Source organism: Saccopteryx leptura, chromosome 1 (assembly GCF_036850995.1).
Source record: "Saccopteryx leptura isolate mSacLep1 chromosome 1, mSacLep1_pri_phased_curated, whole genome shotgun sequence".
NCBI lineage: Eukaryota > Metazoa > Chordata > Mammalia > Chiroptera > Emballonuridae > Saccopteryx > Saccopteryx leptura.
The window spans coordinates 88845733-88866779 of NC_089503.1; the positions used below are offsets into that span (position 1 = coordinate 88845733).

Below are 21047 nucleotides of genomic sequence, written 5' to 3' on the forward strand. Positions count from 1 at the left end.
CAGCTCTAACTTCTCTCATTTTTTTATTTTATGTGAGCCCTCTCTCTTTTATCCTTGGTTAACCTCTTTAAAGGTGTGTCTAGTTTCAAAAATGTTTATAAAGAACCAGCTCGTAGTTTCATTGACCTTTTCTACTGTATTTTTAATCTCTATTACATTTATTTTTTGCTCAGATCTTTACTATTTTTTTCCTTCCTTCTTTTAATTTTGTTCTTTTGTTTTCTAGTTCCTTTAGGTGTAATGTTAAATTGTTTATTTAAAAATGATTTTTTTATGTTGGCCTATATTGCTGTGAACTTTTCTCTCAGTATTCTTTTAGCTGCACCCCATAGATTTTGGTATGTTATATTTCTGTTTTCATTTGTCTCTAAGTATTTTTTAATTTTCCCTTTGACTTGATATCCTTTTGACTTCTTTGATATCCCTTTGATTGTTCAGTAGCATGTAGTTTTACTTGCTTTCATCTTGTAATTGTTTCTAGTTTATTCCATTGTGGTTAGAAAGGATTAGTGCTTGATAGGTTCTTAGTCTTCTTAAATTTATTGAGACTTGTTTTGTGGTCCAATGTTCTTTATCTGGAGAATGTTCCCTTTGTACTTGAGAAGAATGGGTGTTCTGCTGCTTTATGATGGAATGTTCTGTGTGTATATATTGTATGTATTGAGTCCACCTGATTTAATGTGTCATTAAGGGCAATGTTTCCTAAGTAATTTTCTGCCTGGATAATCTATTCATTAATGTAAGTGTGTGTTAAAGTCCCATCTTATTGTTGTATGCTTCGGATTTCTACCTTTGGACCTGTTTATATTTGATTTATGTATTTTGAAGTTCCTAAATTGGTTGCATATATATTTATAAGTATGACATATTTTTGATTGATTGACTCCTTTTATCATTATATAATACCCACCTTTGTCTTCTATTACAGTTTTTGTTCTAAAATCTGTTTTATCCTATATTAACATAACTACTCCAGCTTTTCTTTCACTTCTATTTGCATGGAATATCTTTTTCCATCTCTCCACTTTCAGGTTGTGTGTATCCTTACTTCTGAAGTGAGTTGCTTGTTGACACCATATGGATGTGACTTCCTTTGTATTCTATCCATTCAGCCCTGTTTTGGCCATTTACATTTCAAATAATGACTGATAAGTATGTATTTAATGCTATTTTGTTAACTGTTTTTTCTTTTTTAGTTCTTCTCTTTTTCTTTCTCATAGTTTTCTTTCCTCTGTGTTTTGATGGCTTTCTTTTGTGTTATATTTGGATTCCTTTCTCATTTAATTTTTTTGTTTTAACTATATTTTCTCCTTTTGGTTACCGTGAGGTTCATATATAGATATAAATACTATGTAAAGAGCAATTTGTTTTAAGTTGATAGCAACTTAAATTTGAACATATTCCAGTGCCTTTCCTCTATACTTCCCCTTCCCCATGCATTATATTCTTGTGATACCATTTCCATCTTTTTATTTTGTGTATTTCTTAACTAATTATTATCATTTTTGTTAATTTTATGACTTTTTTGTTTTAACTTTCTGGTTTGTTTTATGTTATTCACTACTTGTATCATATAGTTACCTTTTTCCAGTGAGATTTCTATTTTTATATGTTTTATTATATGTTTTCTTATTTTTGGTGAGTGCCATTTTTTTTTTAGCTGCAAGTTCCTGTAACATTTCTCACATGGCTGGTTTAGTGGTGATGGAGTGTTTTAGCTTCTGCTTATCTGGAAATCTCTTCATCTTCCCTTTAATTCTGAATGACAACTTTGCTAGTTTTAAATTTTGGGGTAGAAATTATTTCTTTTAGTAATTTGAATATCTCATGCCATTTCTTACTGGCCTGTAAAGTTTCTGCTGGAAATTGGCTGATTCATTAGCGGTTTCACTTATATGTAAATGATATTTTTTGCTGCTGCTTGTAACCATTTTTCTAGTAAACTGCTTAGGTCAGAATGGGTAATAAAACTTGTATTATTTCTGAAGATCAAAGGTTATAGCCCTAAATTCTTGTCAAACCCCAGAGCATGAAGAAACTAGAGCATTTTCTACCTACATTTTTACATATCAAAATGGATAAAGCCCAAACTTGAAAACATCTCTAGTACCCTGAAGAGATGTACTAGCTCCTGAAGAGATTTTGTTTACACATCAAAGTTGATTAGAATTCCAGCCCATTATTTTCCTAGAACATTGTCTTTGGCGGATGAGAACCGCTGCCTCCTTCCTCTGCATAAAGAGAGAATAGCCCCTTCTCCTGACCTTGGATAGACTGCCCTTGCAGTGAGTCTGGCCACTTGCGTGGGATGATCAATCTGGCTCTCATCTGGTCACACCAAAGGTGTAGGGATAGTATTTATTTTATATTCAGGTAATTAATAATCTGTCTCTAATCCAGAATACCTTGTATTCACATTCAGGATGAGGTTAAAAACCCAGCACTAGTTGTTTGAGTAATTACTCCTTACTTTCTTCTCAAGTCAGTGTTGTATTTGTATATATTTAAGAAGATGCTTTTTATTTTATTCAGCATATTTAGTTGTGTTTGGCAGTATCTATTCTAAAAACAGAAGCTGAAATTCTCTATTTGCTATTTTAAGCAATTATAAAATAAGCTATGTGTCTCTCTTAAGTGATTATGCTTCATTTGTAGACTTTTTTTCTGTTAAGTTATGATATTATGCAGTATTGGACGTTTAAAAATGTTTTTCTTACTGAGTCTGTGCACTGACTATTGCAATGCTGACTGCTCCTTTCAGCCTTACTGTGATGAACCAGTTTCCCCAGTATAGAAGAGTTGGGCTTTTATCAGACTATAAACAATGCCTGCACTTGTGCTGTTTTATTGTCTTTTTATGAATCAGTCATACACATAAGCATGCCAAAATGCATATTATTGTCATGAAAAAATATACAATATTTGTTGGGAGAACATGGAGGAAAAAGATAAAAATATTCACTGTTGCTTCATTTTGAACAAAACGTCTTCCTATCATTTGCTCAAAACAAGCAATTTTCAACCGGTGTGTCACAAGAATTTTTAAAATGCAATACCTGACTATTAAGTCAGGGGCACTGACCTCTTTTCCCTTAGATTGCCAAGTAAGTAAAAATGACAACAGCCAACACAACAATAGCCATCTTGTATGAATGATTCAAAAATATACCTATTTTTTTTGTCAGAGCAGCAAAAAATATATTTTTGTGTGTGCTACAGAATTTTAGTTATTAATTTGGTGGGCTATGAGATGATAAAGGTTATTGAAAATTGCTGCTCTAAACAGACACAAATTCTAAAATTTTGACATCCTTGTTTTCACAATACACTCTTCTCTCTTTTTTATATTGCTGAAATCCTTAACATGTAACAAAATAATTTCATATGGAAATTTGTGATGTGCCTGGAACATAGTCAGTACTTGAGAATGTTAGTCACTGTGGTTTGCGTTAGGTCTCTTAAAGTGCGATTGTGTTTTTAATCTATTATTCTACTAAGCTACCTCTTCTATGATAACTTCACAGAACAGCAGAATCATTCCTCTGGCCAAGTTATGGAGCAGATAGCCTATTAAATAATATACTTTCCTAGAAATAAATGTAGTCTTATTAATACACAATTTTTTATTTGCCATTTTGTTTTATAAGCCCAAGTTATATGTGAATAATGGCTTTCTATTAAAGAAACAAGAGATACAGACAAAGCTAAAGTTTCTCACAACGGTGTGTATGAGTCGTGCACCTCTCTCTCTGGGGGTAACTACTGGGTTTGGTGTTAATCAATAATATAATATTTTAAATAAAAGCTATGATATTCTCAAGGCAAATAACATTAGCAAATAATGTTCATTTAAAGCAAAACCTTTCTATTCATTTTCTAGCTTGCTCTGGATTTTTCTTTTAGAAAGATGTTAATAGCTTCCAATATCGGCTTTGGTTCATCAGCTCAAAATACCCCTCCTCTGTCTCTCACAGCCTTGGCGTTCCTTCTCTACTGGTCACCAGAACTATTTTAGTTCTTTAGCATTTCTGATTCAAACAGTTTATTGGGTAATTAACACATACCTATGCTGTTAACCTCTGCTTTAAATAAAATAATACCTTTAATTAGATCTAAACCAAGTGAAATGAGTGCTAAAACATGACTGCTTTGGTTGTTTTTGGTCCACATAATAATTTGGTATGAAAAGGAATAGTTATTACCAGGTTAAGAAATCTAAGCTTGGGTTTTTTGCTAATAACTGGCTTTGGGACAATAAAACAAAAAAATAATGCATCCAGCTATCCTGGGGAGTGGGTTTCCAGAAGTTCTATATAGATCTTTCAACTCCTTGAACTCAACAAACTCATAGTACTATTTTCTTTTCTTTTTTAATTCCCTTCTCTGCCCTCTCTTTCCTATAGTCTTGTCAGAAATCCACTTCTAGATAGACATAATTTAATGCAGGTATGTCAAATTTTTTACCATTCTGATTATGAATGCTTGTGACAGGAGTCTGTTGAACTTAAACTAATAAGGACTTTTTAGATTCCAAGTAATGAAAAACCCAGTTCAGACTGGCTTAGGTCGAAAAAGAGAAATTATGGCTCATACAACTAAAGGTGTTAAATTGGTTTCGTCACAGCTTGTTCTAAGGAACTTAAAAGGATGCAACCAGAACCTAGTAATATTCTACACGTTTGATATAGAATTATTTTGTATATTCTGAGAGATATGAACTATTGAAACTATGACCTGCTCTTCTATGTGTTGGCACTATTTTTCATATAGACTTTCTCTTTCTTGTGACAAATGACTGCAAAATTCTATTGCATTTTGTTATCGCTATTTGGTTATGTGCTCTAATAATTGCTATGGTCAGAAAAATTAAATGTCCTCATCAGTTCAGCTCTAAGTTATATACATACTAATTTCTGGAATTGGGTTGAGTTAACTCCACCTAAACAATATGGACTAAGAATTAGGAAAGACTGGTTCTGCACCAGAGAGGTATTAGAAATAGATTGTACAACAGCAGTAGAGTTGAGTAGAGACCTCATGGACCACGAAGCCTAACATAGTTACTGTCTACATTTTTACAGAAAAACGTGCTAAACTCTGATCCAGTTATTGCTTGAATTTTTTTGTTATTGTTGACCAAATTATTTCTGAGACAGAACTATTTTCTAAAAGGTCTTATTTAATATATATATATATATATAACTACTTCCATATTTCATTCATTTTACTTGTCTAAAATAGCCCCCCACTTAAAAAAACTATTTCAGTTAAAACACAAAAATTCTGGACTCACACCTCAGTTGCACCAAATTACACTAGTTTTTCTTGTCTAAAAGCTATTCCTTGCATAAAAGATAAATTTTAAAATATCCTATAACCTTTTCCTCCAGCAGCTTCATAATCAGATGAGATGAACTTTGAAATGTCAAAGCCATGCTTCACAGGTACATGATTCAGTCAATTGTATTTACTCATTAAAAATTAAAAAGAAAGATTTTCTTATATAATCAATTGAATAAAGCTATGACTGTCCTGCCTGTTAGTTTCACCAAAAATCATGCAGATTAGACGTAATTTATCCCTGTGAGGAGAACGAAAGTTCATGTACTTCCTCGTGCCTCCTGACCATACAGAATACAATTGATTTATTTTAAAAATGTGTAAGACAACATTAAAAAAGGCAATTGTATGTTCTTCTTGTTTCCATAAATTGATTATCAAACAAACATGATTTTACATTAATAAAACTGTAACTGGAACTAATTTTATTTTTTGCTTAAACCTCACTTCCACGGGTCCACGAGCATGAAAAAAACTCACTACGTAACAGCTTAAATATGGTGATTTTATCTATATTTGAATTATAAATAATACTGAATTTGATATTTTTGTCTTAAAATTACATAACTAACATATTATTACTGTTATAACTCACTATACTTCATCCCTTTAGAATATATAAAAATCTACATTTATTATATAGTTAGGGTCATTTTACATTGTTTTTATTAAAATTTTGTGAAGGTCTATAGAAAGTAGATTATGTTATAAAAATATTACAATATACTTTGCTATCTTCTGCTATTTTATTTTTCCAACTTGTAAAATTTTTACAGGTAATACTACAGTTTGCCTTATTATTTTTCATTTTTTCTTTATAATTGTTGTCACCTTTCATTAATAATTCACTTTTTGAGACTCAAATGTATTCTGTTTTTTACTCTGTTCTGTTGTTATTGCTGAACTAACTTACAGCCTCTACTTGATAGTCTCTAGACCACAGCACAAGAGAAATGTAAAGCCCAGTGGGAGCCGTATATGCAATTTTTTTTATATTTATTTATCCATTTTAGAGAAGAGAGAGAGACAAAGAGAGAAAGGGGAGGGGGGAGAGCAGGAAGCATCAACTCCCATATGTGCCTTGACCAGGCAAGCCCAGGGTTTCAAACTGGCGACCTCAGCATTCCAGGTCGATGTTTTATCCACTGCGCCACCACAGGTCAGGCCATATGTGCAATTTTAAATATCCCCTCTTAACCACTTTTAAATAAATGCAAAGGATGAGGTGAAGGTCATTTTAATATATTTTATTTAACCTGATATATCCTGAGTGTTAGCATTTTAATATGTAATTAATATAAAAATATTTGATATTTTACCCCCTTTTTTCTTATTGTCTTTGAAATTCAACTTGTGTTTTACACTTGTTACACATCTCTGGACCATAGTGCTTACTTGAACTCTGTTTCAATTTTAAGTATACTTAATCATTGCTTTCTTCAACATACATTTTTTTATAAGTTCAGTACTTTCCTTGGATTGTAGATAATAGAATCTTGCTTGAATAATCTAAGATTGGGTGTTCTTGTTCTATAAAGTAACAGTGCAGACATTACAAATTACCCACATCAACTTAAAAAATAGATAAAAAACCAAAAAATATTTTAGATAAACTAGGTTATTATTTACTAGTCTTGCTTATTTTAAGATTAATAAATATTTAAATACCTCATCTTCACTTCCAGGGATGTTGTTTTAATATAAGGAATTATAGAAATTTTAGAACCAAATTTCATATCAGCTTTATTATTTAGTTGATTTAAGTTGGACATGTGTAAAGCATTTATTGCCTGCTCTGATTCAAATAATTTCAATCTAAGGGGTAATCTAATTAATTTTGATACTGTACTTTTATCTCTTTTAGATTCAGCTTTGAGTTTACCACCAATTATTTACATTAGTGTGTACATTTATGTATATTTGTGTGTGTGTCTCAAAAGTGATTTCAGCAGCATTAATATTTTAAATATAGCAGTAATAGAAATAAATGTAAATGCCTGAATTTGAGCACATAGCCCAAAAATTTACCTTCACAAATGATCTTATGCCAGTAAAGTTTACTTAAGGATGATTTATTTAATGACAATAGCTATATTAGATCATCATATTATTAAATGATTTATTATGCCAAATAGATAAAAAAGAGACAGTGCTCTCGTAGACCATGTGAATGTGATGGCTATCAGAACAAAGAGAAGGGATTCTTCACTAGGATTATAAGCATTATAGAGAAAATTAGGATAATGGATAGTAGGTAAGAAGACAGGACTTCTTAAGTATGTCTCTTGACAGTTCTTTGACAGTTTTAGAAAACCATTAAAGATGATTTTTCCCCCTTTCAACCATTGTTCAGAAGCAACTATGATTTTTTTAGGTTTTCGTTTTTTTTGAGAAACCCTAGAAATTCCATGTATCAGAGTTTCTGCTAATGTATAGATATAATAATAAATACTAATATATACTGGTCGAGTATAAGATATTTAGTGTAGTTACAGTATACATAGGGGTGAGTAAAAGTAGGTTTACAGTTATAATACAAATAAATAATACAATAATTAATAATAATACATGAATAAACTCTCTCATACTCATAACCATAAGCCTACTTTTGCATCACCCTGTATACACGTAATTTCAAATTAAATATCCATTTACACTTTATTTCAAAGTCATTATTGCTCCCTTTATAGTAGTAGTTGAGTGGTAGTTGGGCTCTTTTGCTCTCTTTGCATCAGCTCATAGAGTGCCATTCTTTTCACTTTTCCTGCTGTATTGACTACTGCTTCTCTGTACAGTCCTCCCCTCAATTCCCACTCCCTTACCACTTAAATATTGGTACACTTCAGAATTTCTTTCCTGTGTACTTACAGATTTCATAAATTTGTCCAGTCATAAAGCAAGAGTATTTCAAAACAGGTTAGAAGAACAGAAAGTTTTAAAAACTTTTGAAATACTTTAATATATCAGATTTATGTTACTTTTCAATAAATATGACATGATACATTATTCTTTTAGAATTCAAACCTGATTCATCAGAAAGTGTCTCCTCCTAATGATCGACAAGGATCTCCAATATTCTCATTCATCATTCTTGAGCAATTTAATGCCATCCGCTTAGTACAGAGCGTTCATCAGTCTCTTGCTGCTCTCAGCAAAGTCATCAGAGGAACTACCTTATTGAGTTCAGAAGTACAGAAATTGGCAAGTGCTTTATTAAACCAAAAGGTAAGCCAATACTAAATATATGTTTTTCTTTCATTATTTTATGTGACTCTTCTATCATGAATACATTTGTCAGAAGTCTTATCGTTAATAATAAAAGAAAACCCAAGTTGAACTAGCTTAATCCATATTAGAATTAATTGGCTGATGTAACCTAAAAATCTAAGGAGCTAGCATAAGTCAGCTTACTGAAGGAGCTCAACAGTTTCATTTGGATGTCAGCTTGTATTATATCATATATCTGCCTGTCTAGTCATAGTGCATGTGCGTGTGTGTGTGTGTGTGTGTGTGTGTGTGTCCTCCATGTTGATTTCACTTTGGGGCAGGTCCTTTTTACATGATTTACACTAGCAACCCAAGTCTTACATCCTTTGGGCTCTAAGTGAACATAAAGAACATATGTTTCCTTGTAACTTAAGCAAGAATTTTGGGATTACTTTGATCCAAACTGCTTGGCTTATTTTATGGCTAGTTCCATACGAATGCTGTGGGTGTGGTGTGCACACATTTCATTAGCTAGGGCTTCAGCCAAGTGCGTCCCCCAGGAGCTGAGGATGACTTCAGCTCCATCTGGAACATATACTACAAGAAAGGGAGAATAGTTGCCCAACAGAAAGAGAACTTTAGCAAAAGACAAAAGGAAATCACCACATCTACTGGATTCTTAGACCATTTTAAATGATAGTAAAATTTATATGTTTCAGATCTATTGGATCTGAAAATCTTATAAAGTAGATTGACTTTAGCTATTTGGAGAACATAGACTTTACAGACTTGGCATCTGGAAAAGATTTCACTAGGGCTCTCTAGGACTCTAGAAATAAAATGTTGGTTGTGGGTTTTTGTTTTTCTTTTTTACTGCTGTGTACTTCCCTATAGAGAAACCTCTGATAGTCAACCTAAAAGTCTTCTCTATTCAAATATATAAACTAGAGGTTTCCTAGAATTTTCTATATCTTCTCATTAATATAAAAAAGTATTCTTTCTTAGTTTGGGCTGCTGTAACAAAGTACCATAAATAAGAGGGCTTAAACAACAAGTTTATTTCTCCCAGTTCTGGAGGCTGAGAAATCCAACATCCAGTTGCTAGTAGATGTATGACCTTTGAGGCCCACATCCTGGTTTGCTGACGGCCATCTTCTTGCTGTGTGTGTCCCCACACCGCAGAGAGAAGTGGGCAGCGCACTAATCCCATCATAAGAGCTCCACCCTTAGGACCTAATTACCTTCCAAAAACCTCATTTCCAAATATCATTATATTGGCAATTAAGGCTTCAACATATGAATTTGTGAATGCAGAAACTTTCAGTCCATAACAATATGCAATTCATTTTCAAATATACAAAGAGAACTACTCTAACAACCCTATATTCCTTTTTCTTTACCTTGAAATCTCAGCTTTTCATGTTTTTTCTTTGCGTATATATTATCCAATATTATTACTATTAAACAAGAATGATTATAAAAAATACTATAGAACTATATTGTACTATAAATTATAACTAATTTTTTAAAATTTGAAGTAGGCATATTATCGTTCATGAAAGCTCCTTGACACAATGAAGAAACCAGTGGGAAAGCATTCTGAGAACTTTGAATAACTTTACATTAGTTCATTTAACCACCACAAAACTACTGGATGGTACTACTGTTATCCCAATTTTACTGTGAGAAACATGAGGACGAGGGGGTTTAAGTAACTTAATCAGACACAGAGAATTGTTGTGGAATCCGTGTTTGAACCAGGGCAGGTTTGGTTGCCATGATAAATGTAAATTATTTTAATTTATATCAAAAAGACTCACAAGAGCACATTTCTTTTAAATGAAATTTATGCTTTATAAGGGTAAAATGTATGGTGTAGAATAATTTAAGAGAATAACAATAATATTATATAAGGACATGACTTGTGTGGGAGAGAACAGTAAGCCCAGTGGGACTGGAATTCAATGAAGTGAATTAAAATTAAAGTTAGATCAGATTTTGAATTATTTAAAGCCAAAGAAAGGAGTTTGAGTTAAATGCTGTAGGCAATGAGGATGTTTTTATGTAGAAATATTGAAGCAAAATAGCTACAAATGTGGGCTTGAAAATAGGGCTGCCTGTTTGAATCCTATTCTACCACTTCTAGCTGTGTGACTTTGGCCAGATCACTTAAACATCTTTAAGCTTTACTTTTCTCACTTATAAATTAGAATAGTAAAGGCACCTACCTCATTGGATTGCTGTGAGAGTTAAATGAAGTCATGGGTAAAGTGGCACATAACCAACACCCTATCTATAACTGTTAGTTGTTTTTATTATTGTTATTTTAGGAGAATTTTATTATGTAAGTAACAGCTCTTAAGTATTTGTCTTGTATCATTGTTCGAAATGATTTTATAGATGTAGGGATACCATGTAGGTTACTTTCCGTTCATCTCAAGAGGTGGTTAGGGCATGGAATAGAGTAGTTCATGAGGCTTTTGTATGATATTAATGAGGAATATAAAAGGTAATTGTCAAGCCTGCATTTTTTTTTTTTTTTTTTTTTTTGCTTCTACTGTTAACTATCTGGGGGTCTTTAGCATAAACGATTGAAAAAAAAATTAATTATTTTCTATGATTTTGATGTAATGTGTTTTATATGAGATCATATTGAAAAAATGAACAAAGAACTAAATGGGCTTTGTTATAGGAAATACTTTTCTTCATTAAGCAAAAGCATATTTTAGAAAAAGGTCGTAGATGTTTAATTATTTATAACATTTCCTCTCTCCCCTTGATACTTTAAGATCTGCTAAGTATTTCCATATTTGGCATAGCAATAGGATCTGATGACTTATTTCTCAATTAAAATGTGTTTATGTAAGATGTAGACAATCTCATTATTAATGTATTACATTACATACTATATATTATACTTTGAATTGAGAAATGCAGCCTCTGATATATCCCCATTTTTGAAACATTTTCATAATGTGCATGAACATGAATTTGTTAAGTTTCTTGAAGGATGAAAAATGTGTTTTTGCAAAGCCTGTTTAAATTATATCACAGATAGTGTCTTTGGAAATATTTTACGTTGTTTGGTGAAATTCTAATGAGAATAGGCTTTCAGTAAGACAGTATCAGTAAAATAGTTTGACATTTACTATCTAATGAGTTTTACCAAAGATTATGAATACAGTATTGTTCTATTTATTTCAGGGTAAAAATTTAATGTTTTATTACATTTGAATGTGACAAGTTCTGTATTATGTGATATGATTTAATATAATTTAGGAAATAATTCAGTACCTGGTATTTTCTCTACTGTGTCTAACATGTTTGGAGGAGGACTTTCCTAGAGAGAATTATGACTTATTTCATTGACAGTTTCTGGTGATTGGAGGAAGGAGTTGTGGAGGAAGTTATAAGGGGAATAGATGCTGATGGTTTAAGACTTGACTTGGGGGAATAAACACACAATGCGGTGTGCAGAGATGTGTTGTAGAATTGGGAACCTAAAACCTGTATAATTATGTTAAGCAGTATCACCCCAATAAATTTATTTTATAAAAAGAAATAAGGCATTGAAGTCCCCTCTCACCACTTCTATTCAGTATTCTACTGAAGTCTAGCTAGTGAACAACTTAAAAAGAAAAGTCATACAAATGGAAAGGAAAAAGGAAACCTACTTTTTACTGCATAGGATATGATTATCTATAAAATCTTAAAGAATCTAGAGACAGTAAGAAATTTAAAATTTAGTAAGATTATGGGGATAAGGTAAATATGTAAAAAATGTTTATTTTGAAAATAAACTATTAAAAAATGAAATTAAAAGTGCCATTTGCCATAGTATCAGAAAGTTGATGTGTCTTAGGATAAAATTGATAAAAGATGTATAAAACTTTTCTACACACTGAAAATGACAAAGCATTCACAAGTGAAATTAAAGAAAATCTAAATAAATGGAAAGATGCACTGAAAGATATATTCATGGATCAGGGACCCAATGTTGTTAAGATATTATTTCTTTCCAAGTTGATTTAAGGATTCAACACAATCCCAAACAAAACCTCTGCAGGATTTTTTGTAGGGATTGACAGCTTGATTCTAATGTTTTGTTTTGTTTTATTTTTGCAAAAGTGTAAAAGGCTAATTTAGTCTAAATGATTTTGAATAAGAAACTCATGGACACGGATAACAGTGTAGTGATTGCCAGAGTGGGGGTCAGGGGTGGAGGCAGTATAGGGGGATAAATAGTGATGGTTAAAGATGACGTGGTGGGGGGTGAACACATAATACGGTGTACAGAGATATGCTGTAGAGTTGGGTAGCTGAAACCTGTAGAATTAAGTTAACCAGTGTCACCCCAATAAATTCAATTAAAAAAATAAAATCTAAAGTCTTACTTTTTCTCATTTTAAGACTTATTATGAAGATATCATAATCAAAGCAGTGTGATATTGGCATAAAGATAGATATGCAGCTCAATGAAACACAATAAAGAGTCCATAAATAGACCTACAGATATATGATTAATTGGTTTTCACCAAATGTGAAATGTTCTAATTGCCAAATGTACTAAGGCAATTTCATGAAAGAAAAATCTTTTTAACAAATGTTACTGGAATAATTGAATAGCCAAAACTCCCACTTAAAAAAAATATAGTAGCCTGCACCTGTATTCAAACATAAACAAAAATTATCCCCAAATTAATCACATAATGAGATGGAAAAATAAGCCACAGACTTAGGAGAAAAGATTTGCAAAACATATATCTAGAACATGTATCTAGAAATAATTTTTAAATCATGTCAATAATGAGAAGACAAACATCCCAGTTTTAAAAATGGAAAAAAGACTTGAGTAAACATTTAATCAAGATGATATATGATGGCAAAGAAGTAAATGAAAAATGCTTGGTGTAGTTAGTTATTAGGGAAATGAAAATTAAAATCACAATAATACTGATATAGAAGTAGTAAATACTGGTTTATAACATTTTTAGCATCCAAAATAAAATTAAGAAAGTAATTCTATTTAAATAGCTTGGAAAGGAATAAATACATGAAAGTAAATTTAACAAAAAATAAATATTTTTACTTTGAAAGCTGCATAATAGCATTGAAGAAAATTAAAGAAGACTAAAATAAGTAAAAACCATCTTTTGTTCATGAGGAAATGGAAAAGTAACTGTATGGACACAGGGTATTTTTAGGGAGTGATGAAAATGTTTGAAATTAGTCATAGTTGCACGACTTTAGGAAACAACTAAAACCTACTAAATTGTGTACTTTAAAGGGATGAATTTTATGGCATGTGAATTATATATCTCAATAAAAAAGAAATTTTTAATAATTACAATGGGACAATACTACACATCTACTAGAATGGCTTAAATTAAAATGACAAATTGTATCAAGTGTTGACATGAATGAGGAACAACAGGAACTCATACTACAGATAGTTTATCTTTTTCTTAAAATGCTAAACATACACTTAGCATATGAGCCCACTAATTCATGAGTGTTTACCTGAGAGAAGTAAAAGCATATGCAAATATTTATGAATGCTTGCAGCAGCCTTATTTGTTTGTTTGTTTATTTATTTACTTATTTATTTATTTAGAGGTGAGGTGGCAGAGAGACAGGCTCCTGCATGCACCCTACTCAGGATACACCCGGCAAGACCCCTCCTGGGCGATGCTCTGCTTATCTGAGGCCACTGCTCTGTTGCTCAGCAACTGAGCTATTTTAGTGCCTGAGGGGAAGCCATTCTCAGCACCCGGGCCAACTTGAACGATTTGAGCCACGGCTGTGGGAGGGGGAGAGAGAGAAAGAAAGAAAATGGGGGGTGGGGGAGTGGAGAAGCAAATGGTTGCTTCTCTTGTGTGCCATGACCAGGAATCAAACGTGGGCCTTCCACATCCCAGCTGATGCTCTAACTCTGAGCCACCGGCCAGGGCCACAACCTATTTTTAATATTCAAAAACTGGAAACAACCTAGATCTCAACAGGTGAAATGGTAAACAAATTGTGATGTCTGTATAAAATGGAAAGTGAATCAGCAATTAAGAAAATGAACACTGATTTATGGAACAGCATGGATGAATCCAGTGTTGTGCTAGCAAAGGTTTAACTGGCTCTTTGAAAAAAGAAGCCCTGATCTTTAGCATGGGATGATTCCCATGATGTAAATACTCCTACCATAGCTACTTTCAAATTACCAATGCAAGTTACTGAATAGAGTTAGGAAGAGAGGCCCATTAGCACACTAAAAATAGTATTCTGTTTTTTACAGAACATACATATACAACAGGTATATATAATCGCAATACATAACTGATGTCAATATAATTAGGAAAGAATGAGTTTTGGGTCTTCCCTAACTTTGTTTTAAATAAAATTTATTTAATTATAAACTATAGTTTTAGATAATAACTAACAACTTTAGTTATAAACTCTTATAGTTTAAATAATGAGTAACAGCTGGCTTGTATAAATTTATAAAATTTAAGAATCAGCTGTCATAAGACCTTACAAGCTGGTTTTATTATATCTATTATATCATTGATAATTCTCAAAATATAATTATAGCAATAAAAAGATTTTAGAAAGTAATCGTTTTATCTGGCCAGTTGGTTAGCGCATTGTCCCCATATGCCAAGGTTGCAGGTTTAATCCCTGGTTAGGGATAAGATTCAACCAATGAATCCATAAATAAGTGGAACAACAAATCGATCTCTTTCTCTCTAACCTCTCTTCCCCTCTTCCTCCCCCTCTTTTTCTTTCTTTTGTCTCTCTCTCTCTCTCTCTCAAATTATTCAATCAATACAAAAAAATATACTTCAGATTTTTTATTTAAAGAGTAATTTTTTTATTTATTTGATATATCATTTTGGAAAATTTTAAACCAGTATTTTTGTAGCTTTATTGAAGTGTAATTGGCAAATACAGACTAATATATGTTAATAGAAGATCAGCAGTTGCCTAGAATTAGGCTTGAGGTAGGTCTGTTGGATTATAAAGGGAAATAAGGACATTTTTGAGGGTGAAAATATTGTTAATAATTTTGTTTTATTTTGAGTTTCTATAGTATTTATATAAAATACTATATAAAGCCTGAAGTCAATATATTATTTAGGAATTATTTACCGAAATTTAATGTAATTCAGAGGATTACATTAAATTAATGTGTTTTAATTAATAGCTGGTTAATTTGATATCAAAGGCATAATAAACTAACAGGATAAACCTAAGCTCTTTTTATTTTCACTGAAACGATTGATTAGTGGCATTCATGCCCAAAAATTACTATTGAGACTGGCCCAGTATGTTTTATGCTATTCTAATTTATATTAATTAATCAATTATTCCATGATGATGTAAACAATTATGGTTGAAACATGCCATTTTGCATTAGTAGACATTTTTGTTTAAATATAAAAATCTAAATAAAAAATTTATAAAGTTCTGTTTTATTGTATGAGTTACTTAACATGATTAGCATGACAAGTATGGAAATCTAAACACAGTATTATTAGTTTTTTAATGTTTATAAAGCAATATTAATACAAGCCCTCAAAGCCCATTTAACTCTATTCTTGATGTGAGTTCAATTAAAATATCTGATAAAATATTGATGCAAGTTATTTTAACCTCAACATGCTCACATGCATACAGTATTTACATTAACACATTTTAAATATTTGTCAGTATATCGGCTTAAATGAATGTAACAAAAATCAATGCAGAAATAACCCATAAATTCTTAAAATCTCATGGAATGTAAAAGCATAGTAATTTTGTTATTGAAAATTATCTTGAAATAAATTTCACAGAGGTAAGTATGTACATTCAGTGTATTTTCACATTGATCACCTACCATGGACTATCTACTAGACGCTGAGAGAGAGAAAATGAGTAGTATGTGGTCTATATATTCAGTGAGCTGAATATGGAAAATAACAAAATGATCTAGCCCACGGTGCTGTCATAGCAGAAACTCAAAGGGAAACTGGTTTATTTTCCTTTCTCACCTTTTCAAGGGTTATTTTATTAATTGTGGCAAAATGCACATTAAAAAATTTTAAGTATACTGTTAATAGTGATAAGTACATCCACACTGTCATACACTCAATCTCTAGAACATTTTTCATCTTGCAAAACTGCAACTCTAACTTATTAAAACAACAGCTTCTCATTCCTCCACCACCCAGCCCTCAGAAACTACCATACTCTTTCTGTCTCTATAATTTTGAGCTCATGTATGAGGAATCGTACAATATTTATCTTTTTATGACTGGCTTGTATCACTAAGCATAATGTCCTCAAAGTTCATCCATGTCATAGCATGTGTGAGCAGTTCTTCCTTTTCAATGTTGAAGAATATCCCATTTACATATACCACACTTTGTTTATCCACTCATCTATAGATGAACACAGGTTGCTTTTATCTTTTCCCTTATTTATAACTTATATGACCTCTTACCAGGTATTTTATAACATTTTTAACTGAAACTAAAAGTTACATGTTCTGAGAAAACAAATAATAAAAGTTTCTTTGAGAAGGGAAGACACAAATTAAAAAAAAAAAATGAGATATCTAACAAGAGAATAAATTGATTAAATAAATTTATTGGATTTGAAAGACTTTAGTTTGTTCTGGTGCTGTTTTATGAATGCTTTCTCTGTACTGATAGGAAAATTGAAAACTTTACAGCTAAGCAGAGGTGTTGGTAAGATAAAATTGGAATCTATTCTTTTTATCACAAGATACTGATCTGCTGAGTACACTTCCTCTTGTGTATAAATGGTAAACCCTCTGTTATTGTTAAATTGTTTTATTCTGAATCTCTTTAGTCCCCTGAAATATAATCCTCTTAATTATGTATAGTATATATTTGTGAAATAGATTGGGCTAATTAGTTGTATAAAGTTGTAAATTATGGCTAGTGTAGAAGTTAGCGATAATTTGTAACTATAGCTATTGATAATCATTTCATGTAACATTGACTTACGATTTCTCTTTTTTTATAAAAAAATTAAAACTGAGTTCTTTTTTCTTTTTTTAAGTACTTTAAGCCCACTACATCTTTGAGTGTTTGAATAAATAGCATTTACAGTGCCTTCTCCGTAAGCATGCATTAAACCAGGGGTCCCCAAACTTTTTACACAGGGGGCCAGTTCACTGTCCCTCAGACCATTGGAGGGCCGGACTATAAAAAAAACTATGAACAAATCCCTATGCACACTGCACATATCTTATTTTAAAGTAAGAAAACAAAACGGGAACAAATACAATAATTAAAATAAAGAACAAGTAAATTTAAATCAACAAACTGACCAGTATTTCAATGGGAACTGTAGGCCTGCTTTTGGCTAATGAGATGGTCAGTGTGCTCCTCTCACTGAGCACCAATGAAAGAGGTGCCCCTTCTGGAAGTGCGGCGGGGGGCTGGATAAATGGCCTCAAGGGGCCGCATGCGGCCCGCGGGCCGTAGTTTGGGGACCCCTGCATTAAACTCTTCTGACATTTTCAAAACCTTCAATTGAACGCTGGCTTAACTGCAGTAGTCTACTGATAATGGATTACTGGTAGCACACTTATATTTGAGTAATAGCACATTATATTTGTTAGTGAGATAGTGTGTCTGTATTATAAATAATTAGTACAATTATTAGTATAATATATAATTACACTAATAATTACAATAGTATAAATCAGGGCTAGTCAACCTTTTTATACCTACCGCCCACTTTTGTATCTCTGTTAGTAGTAAAATTTTTTAACCACCCACCAGTTCCACAGTAATGGTGATTTATAAAGTAGGGAATTAACTTTTTTATAAAATTTATAAAACAAAGTTATAGCAAGTTAAAGCATATAATTAATAATTACTTACCGAGTACTTTATGTCAGATTTTTGCTAAGTTTGGCAGATAAATCTTTATAAAACAACTTACTATAGTTAAATCTATCTTTTTATTTATACTTTGGTTGCTCCGCTACTGCCCACCATGAAAGCTGGAACACCCACTAGTGGGCGGTAGGGAACAGGTTGACTACCACTGGTATAAATAGTTACATTATTAAATGGAAAATTGAAGAGTTGCCCTCTTTTTAAAGTTCATGTAATAAACATACTAAGATTCTGTAATGGAGTTTAAACCTTCAAAATTATACTAGAATATTTTCTTGTGCAAGTCACTTAACCTTTCTCACCTCAATTTCTAAATGTTTGTACTAGGGATAATAATTGTATTCATCTCAGAGGGTTGTTGTGGAGTGAGAATGTCTGGATATAAGTCAATGCTTAGAACAGTGCCTGCCCATGTCAGTGCTGAAGGGTTTGCTGGTGTCCCCCTTCTCATCCGGCTCTTACTGACTCAAGTCTACATTACAGTAGCTTCCAGACTTCGCGGATTGTGGTTCCATCCCCCTCATGCTTGTTCTCCCTGTTTCTCTAATCTTTCTAAAACCCAAATCTGATTGTGTCATTTTTCTGGGTAAAGCTTAATTTAGTGTTAGCATTGCTTTGCAGATTAAACTCCTTAGGATAAACATACAACACTTTATGGTTTGGTTCTTTAATTCATCAGGCCAGTTCTCTCCTGCTTTCTCTATTGGTGCTTCTTCCTTTTCCCGCTGCCTTTTTTCACTTGACTGTAGGCTGTTTATCTTTTGAGATGCACTTCAAGCATTATCTCTACCAGAAAGCCTTTCCTGACTTCTCCCTTTATGCTGGGTTTGGATTTGGTGTATCCCACCCATGTGTTTTATGAAAACAGTGTTTGTCATGATCAGAAAACTTACTGTCTTATCCATATCTGTCTCTTTGATTCTCTGTTTCTCCCTCTAGCACAAGCTTTTATGGACAGGAATTGTTTTATAACTTTGTATCCTCAGCAGCTACAAATGATTTCAAGAACATGAATAGCCTCAGCAATCTTGAAAAGGAAGAATAAAGTGGGAGGTGTCACACTTCCGGTGATCAAGTTATACTACAAAGCCATTGTACTCAAAACAGCCTGGTACTGAACATAAGAACAGGCATATAGATCAATGAAACAGAACTGAGAACCCAGAAATAAACCCACACTTTTATGGAAAACTGATATTTGACAAAGGAGGTAAGAGCATACATTGGAGTAAAGACAGCCTCTTCAACAAATGGTGTTGGGAAAATTGGACAGCTACCTGCAAAAAAATGAAACTAGACCACCAACTTACACCATTCACAAAAATAAACTCAAAATGGATAAAAGACTTAAATGTAAGCCATAAAACCATAAGCATCTTAGAAGAAAATATAGGCTCTCTGACATCTCTCGCAGCAACATATTTGCCAATTTATCTCCACGGGCAAGTGAAATAAAAGACAGGATAAACAAATGGGACTATATCAAATTAAAAAGCTTCTGCACAGCTAAAGACAATAAGAACAATAAAAAGACAACTCCACAATGGGAGAATATATTTGACAATACATCTGATATGGGTTTAATAACCAAAATTTATAAAGAACTTGTAAAACTCAATACCAGGAAGACAAACAATCCAATAAAAAAATGGGCAAAAGAGATGAATAGACACTTCTCCAAAGAGGACATACAGATGGCCAATAGGCATATGAAAAAATGCTCAACATCACTAATCATTAGAGAAATTCAAATTAAAACCACAATGAGATATCATCTCACACCAGTCTGAATGGCGCTCATCAACAAAACAACACAGAATAAGTGCTGGCAAGGATGTGGAGAAAAGGGAACCCTCTTGCACTGCTGGTGGGAATGCAGACTGGTGTAGCCACTGTGGAAAACAGTATGGAGATTCCTCAAAAAATTGAAAATCAAACTGCCTTTTGACCCAGCTATCCACACTTTTAGGAATATACCCCAAGGACACCATAGAACGGCTCCAAAAGAAGAAATGCACCCCCATGTTTATGGCAGCATTGTTCACAATAGCGAAGATCTGGAAACAGTCCAAGTGTCTGTCAGTGGACAAGTGGATTAAAAAGCTTTGGTACATATGTACTATGGAATACTACTCAGCCATAAGAAATGATGACATCGGATCATTTACAACAACATGGATAACATTATACTGAGCGAAAGAAGTAAATCAGAAAAAACTAAGATCTATATGAATCCATATATAGGTGGGACATAAAAATGAGACTCAGAAACATGGAGAAGAGTGTGGGGGTTACAGGGTGGGGGGAGGAGAGGGGTTGGGGGAGGGGAGGGGCACAAAGAAAACCAGTTAGAAGGTGACGGAAGACAATTGGACTTTGGGTGATGGGAATGCAGCATAATCAAATGTCAAAATAGCCTAGAAATGTTTTCTCTGAACATATGTACCCTGATTTATCAATGTCACCCCATTAATATTAATTTTAAAAAATCCCTCTCCTGCCCTCCCTGCCATAGTGCCAGGGACCTCATCTTGCTGCTAGCACTTTGAGGTTTGCATCTAGCATGGGAGCCCAGCTGTCGTCCAAATGCAA

General features: G+C 32.7%; 1 protein-coding gene across 4 annotated transcripts in view; it reads left to right on the forward strand.

Moving 5' to 3' along the window:
- The window catches only part of DYNC2H1 (dynein cytoplasmic 2 heavy chain 1), a 320182-nt gene that overhangs the window by 259125 nt on the left and 40010 nt on the right, over positions 1–21047 (forward strand). For all 4 annotated transcript variants that reach the window (XM_066371476.1, XM_066371485.1, XM_066371494.1 and 1 more), the window contains one exon: positions 8356–8565. In XM_066371476.1, the coding sequence (XP_066227573.1) occupies positions 8356–8565 (210 nt within the window). The remainder of the gene's footprint in view (positions 1–8355; positions 8566–21047) is intronic.